Below are 16547 nucleotides of genomic sequence, written 5' to 3'. Positions count from 1 at the left end.
AAAGAAGTGTCATTACAGTTTCTGACATAAGTCCAGATTTTAATGTACTAATTAAAAGAAAAAAATCTCATCCTTCGCATAGACTTTTAGTAAATATGTCCGATTGGCTTGTGTGAAACTTTAAACGATTATTACGCACTGTGATGAATTTGAGTAGATATAATCTGACTAGCTAAACTGTAATTTTATTAAGCAATCGCTGAATTATTAAAACAATATTTAAAAGGTAAACATTTTGTACTCTACTTACTTCCCTCTATATATTTATTTGTATTACTCCAAGTCTAAAAACAATATAATTGTAGTGATCTTTAAAAATCAGTAACAGTAAATAGCACATAGTTTTACATAATTAAAAAAAACACACGGTTTTTACTTGATACTTTTATCATAGCTAATTTACAATAGGCATAAAGGCAAATATTTTACCAATGTGAACTAATTATAATGTGAATTATAAAGTCACAATACTTTATTGTTATTCTTCATCGACTCTATTGACATGAGCTGATGAGGTGGGGCACAGCAGAAAGTGGTACAAACCTAAAGGATGCTTTGAGTCCAAAAAATTGGGGAAACACTGCCTTTGGGTATAGTTTGAGGATAGTTTTCATGAGGATTTTTTAACCATACTACTGGTTACTCAAGATGTTAGTAAAGCTGCAACACGCTGGCAATCAGTCAAGTAGAACCTAAGTCTCTAGGTGGTGTTCTGACTGCTTTCAATTGACAAGGTTGCCACCCTGATTATACCATGAAGAACACTGAACCAATGCTAATCATAAGACATATAAAAATATTTGAAGAAATAATTATGTAATTTATAAGATCCTATATTATGTATAGAAAAATCCATAATCTGTCGTTATACTTTAAACATATCAGATACCTCAACATTAACTATGAACATACAAAACACAATAATGAGTTGATTACCAAAGGACATATTGTAAATATAATTCTAACCAAATTTATTACAAGTTACATCATTGCATACGATAAAATATTACACAGGAGTAAAATCGTTAAATCAGAAAGAGACAACTCTAAAATAAAGAACTAACTGTTCACCCTAGGATCAACTTATGCATACAACGCAACATGTTAGTATTTTTTATCTATATACTATTGTAATGATGAATTTATTATGATATATTATTACATTGGTATATTTTGTCCATCATCTAGCAGAAAAGATGTTTTATTATTCGTCTGAAGATGAATCCTCTATGGTTTTAATCCATATTTACTTGTATGGAACAATAGTTTCAGTTTAGCAGCTAATGACGAAGATCACTCTCCATATTGAGGACACAATATACCGTGGTTTTAAAAGTGTTAGCAACATTTCAACATCATTTGACAAGAAATCTTATAACAGTCATGAGATTGGCGAAGTAGGCTTAAAAACTTAGTTTGTATATTAACAAAAATATAGTTAACAATATCAACACAATTCACATCAGTTTCAGTTTTTTACTTAAAAAGACGAAAAGATATTTTTGTTAATATAAGATTATATTAATACTATAATACTTCTTAAGTTTTTATTAAAAATATATTGTTAGTTATTTTAAGCACAAATTTTAGTTTTTAGCTACTTACTTCTACGTCAGCTTCTGCACCGATGGTTGTTGGCCTTCCAGTGACCTCTGGAGAGTTTTCTTTGTTGCTTCCAGTGCTCTTCTTGCGAGGAGGTACAGGAGGAGCATCAGACACTGGGGTGGATGGGGGTGTTGAGACGACGGGTGGGGGAGGGGGGCGGTATGGCGGTGGCTGTCGGGTCGGGGACGTAGCGCTGTCCAGAGAATCTTGGGATGTGGAGTGTGAGATGGATCGTTTGTCTGCCATGGAATGCAGAGAGGTCATAGATGGTGAGGGATTGATATCTGGGGAGGTTAGAGCACTGGCGAAGGAGTCAGAACTCTGCAAACTCGGAGTCCTGTATTTCTTCTTCAATACCAAGTATTTTTCTCCCTGAAACATCCAAGAAACACATTGAAACAAATTTACATTTCCACTGATTTAGTCAACAACTTAAACTTAAGATACTTATGTTTAATTCATTCTCTTCTCATTCCTTGATTCCGAGCTGAAATAAAACAATGTAACAGTTGTGAAACAAACTTAACAACCCAGCATTTATGCAGCTTAACTCATGTTACATTATGCCACCGGCACTGACAATGGGATTAGAAAATATCAAGAGAAACATATTCAAAGTACGTGGGAGATTCTTGCACGTGCCCTGCATTATGCAACACAAATCTAAGAACATGTCCACAACTTGTTTACTTCAAACTCAAGAGTTGTCACATCACATGACATGGTGAACACTGTATCATCATGTTGTACTTATTTTTTCTCATTTTCTAAGAGCGCTTCACATTACCTGCAGCTTTCTAGCCTTGTTTCTGCCACAGGAACAAGACAGGACCAGAGGGCAGAGGTAGACAGAAGGGCCGCAGCTTGGCATCAGAGTGGCATCAAGTTATCCCACAAATAAGGGTAGAAATTATAATAATTTCCACACATGAATTAATTTACATTCCTGACAATGTTTTTATATACAATACATGTAGATCAAACAAGAGACATCACAAGAAACATCTGTGCTAAAATGTCAAAAGTTGACGACCCTTAAGAGATTTATTATTTCATGTAACAATAACATAACTTATGTCCCCTGATATAACACAAACAATAAACAGTAATACCACTTTGTATTTAGATCTTCTCTTTATCAAGTTTCAACACCCAACTTATTTTACAACTATACTAATACTAAAACTTTCACAAATTATAATTTTAAAGATTTACAACTGCTAGTAAAATGATAAACATACTGGATTAAATTGCGTGTTTTGAATTGTTATTATCATTACTGTGTACTGTAGAATACTTGGGTAACTTTTATTTTGCAGGAATAAAAGTCAAGATGGCTGCCTACACAGGATACCAATTTTCTTGTTGGAATCTTTACTCTACCTTTTCATTTTACTTTTAATTAAATTCTATTATGCTGTCCCATTTTTAAACCAGTATGATTATTCAACATGAATTGGTTAAAATTTATTTAACTTATTATTAATTAAAAGTAGAAAAAAATTAATTCATATTAGGCACAACACAGAAACATTTCAAAACTCATCTTTCGCTTTTTAAGAAACAATTTGGTCTCAAATGACATGTTGAGCCACTGCCAAACTGCAGGTAAAGTACGTGTGTGGTCTGTGATGGTAGAGTGGGCAAGACAAAGTATACACCAAGTGTAGGCATGTGCCTCAGCCGATACATGTCAGCTGATGATATCAATTGATACAAGATAGTGGCTGCTCCATTCATACTTGGACCATTCATACAATACAAATTGTTGGTGTCAACCATATGTTATGAGCTGGCTGGCCAGCCACTGTTGCTACCTACTCAGTCGTGGCACACCATTCATCTCAATTATATCTCTCCTTGCTTTATATATTTATTTAGGAATCCAACAACAAAATTACCGTACTACAAATATATTATTTAACACTCTTTTATTAAAAATTCTACAAACTTTCAAATAATACAGTTTTTTTTAATTCTGTGAGAAAATGTCTAATGGTGCTAATAAATGTTTTACATCATCATGGGTAAAATTTTTTTTAATGTGTGTGTCAAACAGTCTATTAAAAAAATTTAGTTTACTTGATATAAAGTTCTCCTGCTATGTGAATACAATTTACTAACAACATATTATTTCTTTCATAGGACTAAAACAACATACAATAATACATCTATAATAAAATACATTTTTGTTTATCTGTACAAGTTTATTTCCACTAAAATTTTACAAGCCATTACAATATTTAAAAACGGAGCTCAAACAGAAATAAATATTATTTGTTAGTATTTTTTCAGCATTTTTTAGAAATTTAGAGTCTAACTATTTTAACCACAATATTAACTCCATAGAAAGGATCAGTTTGAAATTAGACGAACAATTAATGCATATGCAACACTATTAAGTTTTATATCAGAGACTTTGGATTGGACACAACACACTGCTAGCCTAGGCCTTTGGTACTGACACATAGTGACTAGGATTTTGAAGTATACAGGACACACCCACTTTGTAAAGAACTTATTCTTTATTTATCTTATTATATACAGGTTGTCCTACTCTACCTCTACCAACCTTTTCAAGTATTAATCATGGACAAAATAAAGAGCAACATATTACATTCAAACTTTTGAAATCTCAATAATTACCCAAATTATCCGACTTTTTGCATTTTTCACTTAAACATTTTTAATTTGAGGACGGCTAATTTTAATAAGTTGAAATTTGGTATATAGCTCTATGACATAAAGATCTAATTACAGAAAAAAATAACACTTTTTAGAAGCTTATTTTTTTAAATGGTGATTTCTTAAATTCTTGAAACATTAATAACTTAAAAACAACATATAATAAAAAAAGTCACACATGTTGTAGTTTAGTTTGTCAATTTATTTCCAAATCTAACGATACCAAATGTTAGAAAATCAGTTGAGAAATAAGGAAGATAATTCAATTTTTAATAAGCCAAGGACTAAACAATATTAACTGTCATTATGTGACAGCACTCCTCCTTGTGAGTCAACAATCAGCTGTTTTAATTTTACCTGCTCTAATCAGCTGATTATATTATTACATTGTTGAACTGTGGCCATAATTCCTTACATGACCTATTGTAGAATTTAGATTGAGACATAATAATATATTGAAATAAAAAAATGTATACATTACAAAAAAACTTTATTAATGTAGGATTATAGAATGTAGATAAGTTTCTATAATGGAACAGAGTACAAAATATCTTTGAATTAAAAGAGCAATTTTTGTGCTCAACAGATTCAGTCCAATATTAAATATGCGATGTTCAATATTCTCACCGCCAGTTTAATTGCACGTCTTAAACGTGTCAGTAGAGTTAGCCCAACATTTCCAAATTCTAGTTTGCACTATTGTTTGTTAAAAAAAGTTTTTACAAAATTTAGACTCTTATTAACAATCATATACAAGTGAGGTTGTTAATTTTGTAGATTATAAACATTTTAATGTTTCTTATGCATATTTATGTTTCAGTTAATTTTGTGAACTCGCAACAAATATTATTTTCAAATATTATGTAACAGAGATATTTTTTATATACACATACATATAATACTGGGAAACTGTTATTTTACACACTTAATACAAATTACTAATAAAATATGCATATATGTCTGTTTGCTCTATAATATAAATGAAGCAATATTTTTAGTAGGGGATGTTTGTTAATCGATTGCTCTAGAGAAATACATATATAAGGTGTTTTCAGCTATCATTTATAATTTCATACTCTGCTTATTTACCCCACTTATCTTGAAAATTAGACAGATAAATAAACTAACTTGATGAGTAAGCACAATATTCAGCTGCCTTCTCCATGATAAACCTTTGTAGGCAGGTAATCAATTGTGATTTTAAATAACTTAAATAGCAAATATTGTTCTATAGAGATAAAAAAAAACATTATATAAACAAAGTAAGAATACATGTACCGTAGCTAAAAAGTAATATCTTACCCCACAAGCTCTATTCATCTATGTGAAAATGTAAAAACATTGCTTCAAGAATCTCCCTTTTGAATCATCACTTTTAGTCTGTCTTGGCCTATTCAACATCAATTTTGTTGATTAACCTTACTTATAAAATAATAGTGGCAGAATAAAAGAGTATAGTACTCAGATACCTTTACATTTAGGATTTTCCACGCAATCATCGTGCGAAGAGTTCTTCTGAAGAGACAAATAGTCGTTAATGGAAGAAATTACTATTCTGTCTTGTAAAGTTAAACTATTAGTACTGTTTTGAACTTTCTTAATGCCTTTTATATATTTATGACAGGCATCATAAAAAAAAATTGAATTAACAATGACAGATAAAAGATTGTCTACAACAACAGAACATACCTTCGCTTCATGTTTCTGTCTCTTGCTCTGTTTATTTCCTCCCATTATGATACCTCAGAGAACGTTCCGTCCACTACAAAACTAAGTGAATATAACACTGACGTGCCTTACTGACGAGTGAACTTGACAGAATACGACGACATAATCTAATCTCAACTGACTGTACTGTAGATATCATTGAGTTCTAAACTTGTGAGTAATAGATTGACATTCTTATCATAAGGTATTGTAGTATAATATATAAACACTATACAATACTTGTGTTGTCTATTATACTCTTGATACAATCCTATAAGAGTAAATTAAGGAAACATATAGAACATATAGAAGAGTAAATTAAAAAGCACTTTCAGAAGAAAAAAAAACTAACTAAAAGAATAAATAGGCTCTTTACAAGTAATTATTAAACTTATTATAGAACAATTTAATATGATATTTGGTAATTAAATGTATCAAATCTTTAATCCACTAATTGTAGACACACTTAACTACTATCACGCTTAAACTGTGTGGCAAGGTACCAGTGGGGATACTAAGCTATTGTGGGATGGTGGAAATTAAGTAAAAACTATTTGTGACTCACTTGTAAACATTTCATGAATGTTCACTTTCCAATTGCCTTACACTGTAAAATTGTCCCACTGGTAATTTCACCCATTGCTGTATGAGTGTCGTTTAGTATCCATAGTTAATCTTGTATTATTTTGGACTCACCTTTTAACTTATTATAATTATTTGCAGTATACACATCTACCAAGTATACTGATATTGATTAACTAGAGAGTAGCCACTTCATTTTGGAGTTTACAATAATAAGGCCCAAAAATAAAATGAATAGTGAATTCAAGAGTGAAGGCGAAAAGTATATTCTTCCATAGCATAATTTTAATGATAATAAAAAAAATGTTGTGTTGTTCCATTTGAACTATGGAGCTATGACCTTAAAACAGATAAAACTAAAAGATTTATTCTTAACTAAGTGGAAACATCATAAAATACATTGAAAGATTCTTTTCCTTCAATTTAGTAAAATGTGAATCAAATATTAGTTATCAGTTGGTCAAAACATTGAATGTATGTTTCTGTATTTCAATTGGATGATAATATTCACAGCACTATGAAACCAGTGACTAGGTTAAATAGCCTGACTAAATTGTTTACATAATCCACATTACTCTGCTTCTAAGATGCATTTTCTGGGTTGTACAACGCTTCCAAGAACTCTTTTTCCCAGTCCAAAAATTTTAGTTTTGGGAATTGTATATCAGAGAATAAAAATATAAAATTTCCTAAAAATGTCTACAAAACTCACCTTGTATAAAATGTTCTTTATTTCAAGGCTACTACTTTGTAAACTAGCAACAAAATTTCTAGTAATCCAAAAATAGAGTATTATCTCTAGTACTAACAAAACAACTAGTAATCAACTTTTAAAACTCTCTACATATATTCCAATTTTAGACTTTAAGCCGGCCAAACACACAAATCTACACTGTTTTAACAGTGGCAAAAGAGATATTTTATCTTTGTTTTTTAATTTTTGTAAATGGCTAAGATAGTGGAGTTTTACTATATCCAAGCTGATGAATTTGAACTAACAATAAAACATTTTGATTATCACTGTTTTTTTTAACAAAACTCTCTACAAAATACTAATTTCTCTAATAAATAAACCACAAGTGATTCCTATTTCTGTAGTAAACAAAATATTAAACTAGTTACAAGTTATAATAATCGTTTATTACCACAAACATCATTGTTTTGCACAATCTTACAACTTGGGAAAATTTTGAAGTCACACAAACAATACAGAAGCCCAACAGAAAATGGAAGCATAAGTCAACTTATCTTGCAAGACTAACTTAGTTGTTGATAACACTAAAGATAAAACTGAAACTGTAAAATGTTGAGTGCAGTTTCTTAGGTCAGTAAAACTACTAAACCTAGTTACCAATTTAAATACATGACCACTTTTAAAGCATTCCAAGACATCAATAAAGCAATTATTAAACCTCATGCAAATGCTTATATTGTTAAGGAAAACATAATTTATTCCCCTTTTAAAAATGCGAACAAATATATTTAAATTCTTTCTAAATATACAATAGAAACTAAATAAAAATATAATATTATGAAATTTAGTTAAATATTAACAAATACATATTTTAAAAAAAATTTAATTAAATTCATATATAAAACCAACTTTGAATAATAATTTTGACAATGTTTGCTAATAGAAGTCTCTCTTACATATACAATTTGTTTTAGCATTTTTGAAGCTAGATTTGTTCAAAACACAAAAAGCAGGATTGAAATTTAAATAGGGTCGAAATTAAATTGAAATAGCATATGTAAAATTATTTTGCCTTTTTTAAATTTATATTTTATAATTTATTTTAGTAAATAAATAATAATAAGTAATAATAGTCTTTATTACAGTAGTAAACTATAAATATATTTTATTGCAAATGAAACAAGTAAATCACACCATTTCTTGCTATAAAAAACTTATGAAAGCTCATACAAACTTACAATTTATTTGGATTATACTGCATGTTAATTCATTCAATATTTTGCATTCATGACTTAGGCAAAATGACGATAAATCAAAATTAGGTTGAAAGGCCAGTAGAATATTGGACATTTGCCATAGTTATATGTTACAAAAAATAATATATAACGATATTTTTTTTACATATAACAATGGCCAATGTCTGAAAACCTACTATCCATTTACTCCATCGTCGAGAGCAAACTTTAAACAAAGAATATTAGGGTGATTTGTGAATTTTTTATTGATTGGAGCAAAATCATGAATAATGACGACTTTGTAAGGTTTCAACCACTTTAAAACTGGATTAGTTTTTGTTTATACCACAGAAAAAATTAGTTATCTATGAGAGCACAACTTACCTCGTCACTACGGATGATAGTTGCTACCGTGTTGACAATCTCCTTGAACTCGTTGCGGGCCTGCACTGGAACACAGAACAACACCACAGTGAGACACTGACAGATGTATGCTAAGTAGTGTGACACTCTACTGTTCACTAGATCTTACCTTACACCTTACTAACTACAACTCCAATGATATTTTGTTATACTCTAACTAATATAACAATGTTTATATCCATCTAATCCATTGTTTGCAGTGGGCAATTAACCATGAATTTTAGTCATTCATTACATTATAGTATAGTTTTACATTAAAAATTAAACTACACATTTTTCAGCTCTTTTTAAGATCTTTAGTAATGATTTTACATGATATCCAATTGTCAATTTATTTGTAAGAAAATGAGATTCCATTCCCCTATTTAGCAATACTCTTCCTATTCCGAACGGCTAAATGTCTATGGGTGCAAGGAATTTAGCGAACAGCACAGTAAGTGGGAATGTAAGATAGACAGTTTACTAATAAAAAGTGTATAAGTCCGGGTATAAAGAGGCCGATCCCCTTTTAACTGTTAACTGTGTGTGTGTGTGTGTGTTTGTTAACTGTGCTATTCCTAGTCCTTGTGTTCCAGTGTATGGTCCTGTTTGAACATATAGAGGCTCTATCAATATAATTAAAGGAACACCAAACATTTCCCGATGTGTAATGGTGCATCATCACAGTGTGACATTTTTTTGTTAGTCAGTGTAACATTCAAATTGAAAGTAAATTTGTCACAACGGTCTCATCCACACATATAAATAATGATATTTAATTTTGTCTTCATATACACCAGTACATGTATATTTATGGTTTTCAATCAATACTAATCCCCCCTCACCCTCACCAACGCCACCCTAAGGCTGTGTGTACTTTTTGGATTAAAAACCGTTAAAAATCATCACTTGCCAGTTTCACACTTAATTTACACCCTCTTATTTGTACTGGCTGTACTATTTTTCAGTTTCATTAAGACATTCTTTGTATTACATGAATTCGAACCATTGATTACTATCTTGAAACTGAAAGCACAACAAGGTTTATTTAGAATTAAAATTTTTGAGGAAATCGTACAGCATTTGCTACAAATTTTAAAACCAATTTTAACCAATTTTAAAACACTAGTATCTAATAATGTCTAGTTTGGGCAATAATTAGTCTTTAATTTTCCTTTTCTGGGTAGTGTAGGGTTAAAATTCACATACTCGTCAGAAAGATATGAAAATTTAAAATTAGAATTTTAAAAACTTTTGTGTAAGTACTTGCTTAAGTTAACATTTGTTTAGATGGAACATTTAAAGGAACATCCTGATAAACAAATTTTAAAGGAAAACCAGCTTTGTGTTGTATTAAAACGCATTTAACTTACTGATTTAACAATTTCTTGGAAAATGACATTAGGTATTCCAAAAACAAAGAAGACCTACACACTGGTTTGTATTTGAATTCTTCGAAGTGATAAATAATATTTAGTTTTGTACCCTTATATGTAGTGGAGAGATGGGGGTGCTTATATCTTTAAAATCTACAATTCTATAAAGTTTTATAAAGCACTCGTAATCTCGTCAAATTAATATTTGTTAAAAATTACTCAATAAACATCATACTTTAGTTAATTTTAACAAACAATTAATATTTATTATAGCTCAGCCAACAAGAATAATCATTTTACATTAAAATAGATCTTGATAGAGAATGTACATTTGCAGTTCCAAAAACTGTAGCCTACAAATTCTGATGGTCACCTCAACAGATTCACTTATCAACAATACAGTTGAATGATGAGAGTTAAAACTGTTTCTCACCTAGCTTGGTCAGTAAGACTCCATATAAATTTGATATATGATTGCTCATATTGACTATAGATCACTTTCTTCATTGAAGTGATGATTAAAATGAGTTGCAGGCAATTACTGGTTAGATCTAAAATATTGTAACTTAACGCTTTCTAAAATTTTTCAAAGCCTATTAGACCTTTTCGCTTGTTCTGGTTCAAACCATAGTACTATTCAATTTATTAGCATACCTTATTATTATTGAGAATAGCATGAATATGCCACTTTCTCAAAAATGGTTAAAAGAAAAGCATTCCCATTGCTTATAAAAAAATGTTTCTCTAGATTCCTTAGGTAGATCTGTTGGAAACACTGCTATCTTCTTGTTAAAGAATAAATCTATCTTTTAAGAATTTAATATTGCTATGTACATAATTCTACCATACAGTACTAATACTGACTTGTAATAATTTAATCTTCTGTCAAAAAATCCCAGATTCTTTATTTTTTACCAACACCTTATTTATTATACCTGTTTACCGGTTGGTCCAAGGTCACATGTTAAGCGACTGCTACAATACACTTCAGATTGAGCTACGATTTCCGATTTCACACAGCTACTAAACTGAATCTCGGCTACATACTTATATATAGATAGGCTTATAACCAAATAGGCTACTACAGACATCAACCATACACTACGAACTAACTTAGATTACACTCAATCTGACAGTCATTTATCCATCACATTTTAAGGAAAAAACATTGATATTTATGGAACTTATTAAAATTCACTTTAGTTGGTCTCTATATCTTCTTTATACTTCATTTCAAATAAAAAATTGGTATAGCAATCAGTGAATGTAGAACTTCACTCATTAATTCTTACGGTTGTTTAAGAACCTTTATGGAACTGTAGGCTCTGTTAATATTAATTGGCAGTGTAGTGCTTTAATGCCAAAAAACACCTGACTATAGAGTTTACGATAAAAAACAAAGGAAGCTGGTACTGCTGGTATTTTTGTGTTTCAGTTGACACCGCAAAAACATTGTTAATACAACTACAATCTTAAGATATTTTAGCATCGCTATAGAAAGCCAGTTTCATTTAAGAGGTACTAACTGAAACATTCCCACAAAGTTTATAGATTATTTCTTGATTGGAAATGGCCTTCCACAGCAAGGCTGAAATATCTGAAGATGGTAATTACTTGTATTAGCGATGTTTAGATGTTGTTAAAACCAGAAAGCGTACGGTAGGCTAGTAGATTGCACTGGCTATGTAAATATGTGAGGGTAATAGAAAACTTTATTTTACAAAAATTAAGAACAAATATGGTGTCAAAACAATAAAATCATGAAATGAAAGAGTTATTTCAAATGTAGGTTAACTAACAACAAAATTACTAGTACTGTTAGATGCCTAATTTACTTTTTGTTATGCCAAAGTTGAATATATTCAAAATATTTCAACTTCAAGAGACTTTATAATACAATAATCAAAATTTCTCGATCGATGATAAACTTTATGAATTCGTGTAGATTCTGATAGCAAAACCTATAGTTTCATACTCAAGTCAATAGGCTAGAATTGAGATCAGCCCAAGCATCACACAGATCTAATATCCGAACATACACATAGGATAGACGTTAAGTTTAGTTTATAATAAATACATTATCATGAGTTAAGTATGCATTTACCCCAAATTAGGACATTGATACAAATTCCCAATGTAATATTAGGAAGGTTACAACAGGTTTATAGGTTATGTTGGGAGGTTAAGGTGAATACATATTTTTTCTATTAATTCTTTTTTTATGCTAGTACCTCTGGTGTCCGGATTTGTAAGAGAGTTCTTAAAATGTTTGACGAGGTCATGATTTGTCACTTTTCCACCCTTTAACAACATAAAATCGCGAACTGCTTCTAAACTCAACTCACTCGCGGCAGCCATTTTCACAACACAACACAACAATAACAGACAACAGTTAAACAGGGTGACGGCGATCTCACAGGTTTTACAGTCTGACAGCGCCAGCTGACAAAGTCAATAGTTCAAAGTACAAGCGTTTGTAATCAATCAATGCTTATACAGGATGTACATAAAGTCCTGCACGGGTATAATATTTTCTGAACGATAACAGATAAAGAAACAAGATTTGGTACATCAATACTACACCTAAAAATCTACTTTTTGAAGGAACTATCAGTTTTCTGTAATATCATGGGGACGTCCCGCAAGGAGTCAGAAGGAAATCTTAAATAGGAGCATAGGTCAATATGGACATCATTTTAAAGGGCTTATCTAGCAGAGTTTAATGCCGCAAACCGCACTCAAAAAGATTGATCCAGTACAAAATGGCGGCTGTTCAAAGATTTTACTTGGTTACATTTTATTAGTAGCCATAACCCTAGTAAAGCAAAACTGCAACCAAACGAATACTGCAGCTAACTACTACATTATGCTTGTCAGTTGTACAGAAGTGAATTATGACATTAGTTATCCTCAAGGGTTACAGATTTGGTCCTAATATATTGATAACGGGGAAAACCTGATAACAGTAACGATTAGAAATCTCTTATCTTTGGGTCGCAGTTAGGACTTTCCTATTAGCCAGTCTATTCATAGTAGGCTATTCTAGTTTTCTTGTTTTAGTAGTGCTGTCCATCCATTTTATCAGTGCGCTTTAGTACAAAAGAGTTTGTCGTATTGCTTGTAGTTCTTCAACTACATTATGTCGCTTGACGAACGTGAACGTATAACACTTCTTATGATGGTTGGGGAAATAACAGACGATCACACGAGGAAGCATGCCATTTATTTAATGACTACTTTCACGAGAGGCAGCCAATTTCTAGAACAACTGTAGGGAGAACTGTTCAACACTTTATGAAAACAGGAAGTGTTTCCGATCGTCATAGTTCGCTGAGATTTCTAATTGTTACTGTTATCAGGTTTTCCCCGTTATCAATATATTAGGACCAAATTTGTAACTCTTGAGGATAACTAATGTCATAATTCACTTCTGTACAACTGACAAGCATAATGTAGTAGTTAGCTGCAGTATTCGTTTGGTTGCAGTTTTGCTTTACTGGGGTTATGGCTACTAATAAAATGTAACCAAGTAAAATCTTTGAACAGCCGCCATTTTGTACTGGATCAATCTTTTTGAGTGCGGTTTGCGGCATTAAACTCTGCTAGATAAGCCCTTTAAAATGATGTCCATATTGACCTATGCTCCTATTTAAGATTTCCTTCTGACTCCTTGCGGGACGTCCCCATGATATTACAGAAAACTGATAGTTCCTTCAAAAAGTAGATTTTTAGGTGTAGTATTGATGTACCAAATCTTGTTTCTTTATCTGTTATCGTTCAGAAAATATTATACCCGTGCAGGACTTTATGTACACCCTGTATAGTATACTACTATTCATATTATTTTGAACAATGACTTATTTATAAAATTTTTTTTAATATACTTTCATCGTGTTAAATATGCTTAAATATATACAATAACAATTAATTATCGCAAAAAGTAATAATAGTAATTGTATTCTCAAAAATATATTTTTACAATTTTGGCACAATGGATACAATAAATAATTTTAAAAACATGATATACTAAACATTTATATAGCTATAAACACACTCACGAACACATACACCCAATTATACTCACACTTGCACTAAATGCATAGAAATTAAGTACTAAATCTAAGTACTAAATAAAAAAATACTTGTAGATTACATAAGATTAATTAAAATAATGAACAAAATACAAGGGTAATGTGCATATGGATGGATTTTATAGCTTGGATATAAAAATAACTATATCAAAGTTTGTACAAAAGGTTATTAAAGTTTTAAAAAAGAGATCGTAATAAAAAACTTTTAAAAGTGGTAATGAGTTATGTCTTTTTTTAGAACAAGTCTAACGAAGTGTTTTTGAACTAATGCAACGGGTTTGGTATTTTACAGGTTTGTTCCTCCCTAACATACAACACCATAATCCATTCTGCTATACACCAATGAAAAATATAGCATTCGAAGCACATCAATACTACAATTATTATTTCTCAAAACATAAATTAGCCTTATAATTTTATTTTATTTTTGTTTTAAATTTGTTTGCATGACTTCTATCCAATAGAACTCCTAAGTATGTAATACTTTCCACAGGTTTTATTTCAGTAGGCTACATGCAGTGGCACAGCAGTCTCCACTGACTGTGCAATAAATGCACCTACTGTATAAATAGTTTTATTTTTAAATTTAACCTCTCCTCTTAAGCAAAAATTTTATAAACTTCGTTTTAACAGAACTAAGTAACATATCGTTTTTTTTTTTTTTTAATCTGGTGCTTTGAAATCTGAATTCATTTGAAATTCTATGTCATTCCATTGATGGCCTACATAACAAAGAGCTATATCATCAGCAAAAGACGATTTTTCCATTAAAAGTCCCACGAGTTGAGATATGATCTACACCAGTATAATTGAAACACATATTTATAGCAAATGCCAACTCCGAATCTTTTAGAGAATATAAGTGGTTCTATAAACACAATGCACCGTGGAACAACTGTGTTCAGAATGGATTATTATGTAGCAAAGAGTGTCAACTACTCAAATTACTTAGATTTCTTAAAACTTTAAAAACTGAATAGAATTGATTCTCACGATAAAACAAACGTCTATTTTTATATGCAAAAAATCAAAATTAGGCTTCTACTACTAAAAATGATAGACGTTATTTCAGATGAATTAAAAAAAGAACAGAATTACCAACAACATTTTACCAAAGTTGAAAAAGTTTCAGATCTTATTAGCGCATGAATTAAGTTACTTGAGGTTTACAAATCTACTCTCTTCTTCTCTTTAAAATGTGAGTCAGCAAAAAAGTTTTTCTAAGACCTAATCGAACTAAGCAATAAAATGTTAGAGATTGACGCAGACAACTTATCAATATGTTTAGAAAAACATAAGTTTTAATACTTACACGAAGAAAAACATGATTTCTTATGCTGGTGACGGTGCAATCGTTATGAGAAGAGGAAACTGGCCTGGCTGAATAATTGTAAACAGCCTGCTGTACTGGTTTGTAGCCAATTAAGAACTAAGTTAAAGCTCATGCAGTTTTACGATCTTATCATTAGTTGTATACTTATGGGAGATGGTTAATTTTAAATACATAAATTGTATAATTATATATAAAGTGTATAAAGACTATCCAAATCCTTTTAGGTATCTTTATAGGTTAATGGCAAAGAAAATCCCGAATCTTTTTTGTACTTCATTATTTTAATAGTTAGAGTCGAAGTATAGGCTAAGCCTTACAAATGAAAACCAATTAACGTTTGGATGCGTATTAGCTTTTTTTCTTTTAAAGTAGACACATCCTATAACGTTACGATAAAAATGAGGTCGTAAAAGTGTATGAGGCTTAACATCGTTTTAATAGGGAAAAGTAAGGCTTTTTCACTACAGGCGGCTCCAGCCATTGCTGCTTGGGATTGCATAAATCATGGATTAGAGCTATGTTTAAGTATTTGAACACCACATCACGTATCTTGTAACAGTCTTTGTTGAGGTTGATAGACAGACAGACAGTCATACAGAAAAGAAATGCCTAAATCCATTTAAATCAGAAAAAATAAACTGTGTCAGCCTACTGAGTAGTAGGCTTTAATGATGCTCAACCATTCTCCATGCAATTTTCAGCACTATTATAGAACTCATTCTTGTCTAAGATGAAAATAAGTTTGGAGCAAAATTCAAAGTCCACTAATGAAATCTTTCTCGAGATCTCTTGGCACATAATATATTCACATTTTTGTTCATTAAGTCAGGTTTCGTA

General features: G+C 30.8%; 1 protein-coding gene across 10 annotated transcripts in view; it reads right to left on the bottom strand.

The window, feature by feature from the left end:
* The window catches only part of LOC124365795 (ankyrin repeat domain-containing protein SOWAHC), a 244344-nt gene extending 231669 nt beyond the window's left edge, over window positions 1-12675 (bottom strand). For 8 of the 10 annotated variants that reach the window (XR_006922749.1, XR_006922750.1, XM_046821836.1 and 5 more), the window contains exons 1-3: window positions 12518-12675; window positions 8893-8957; window positions 1606-1977 (exon numbers count right to left, since the gene is read on the bottom strand). Coding sequence is in view for 8 of the 10 variants with exons in the window: in XM_046821836.1 (XP_046677792.1) it covers window positions 1606-1977; window positions 8893-8957; window positions 12518-12644 (564 nt within the window). In the remaining 2 variants the exon portion in view is untranslated. Of the gene's footprint in view, window positions 1-1605; window positions 1978-5979; window positions 6119-7724; window positions 7801-8892; window positions 8958-12517 lie in introns of those variants that run through there. The other 2 variants (XM_046821879.1, XM_046821861.1) reach the window with 2 other exon arrangements.
* Between the last annotated feature and the right edge of the window lie 3872 nt (window positions 12676-16547).

This window comes from Homalodisca vitripennis, chromosome 1 (genome assembly GCF_021130785.1).
Source record: "Homalodisca vitripennis isolate AUS2020 chromosome 1, UT_GWSS_2.1, whole genome shotgun sequence".
Taxonomy (NCBI): Eukaryota; Metazoa; Arthropoda; class Insecta; order Hemiptera; family Cicadellidae; genus Homalodisca; species Homalodisca vitripennis.
This window is presented reverse-complemented; position numbering and strand designations above follow the sequence as displayed.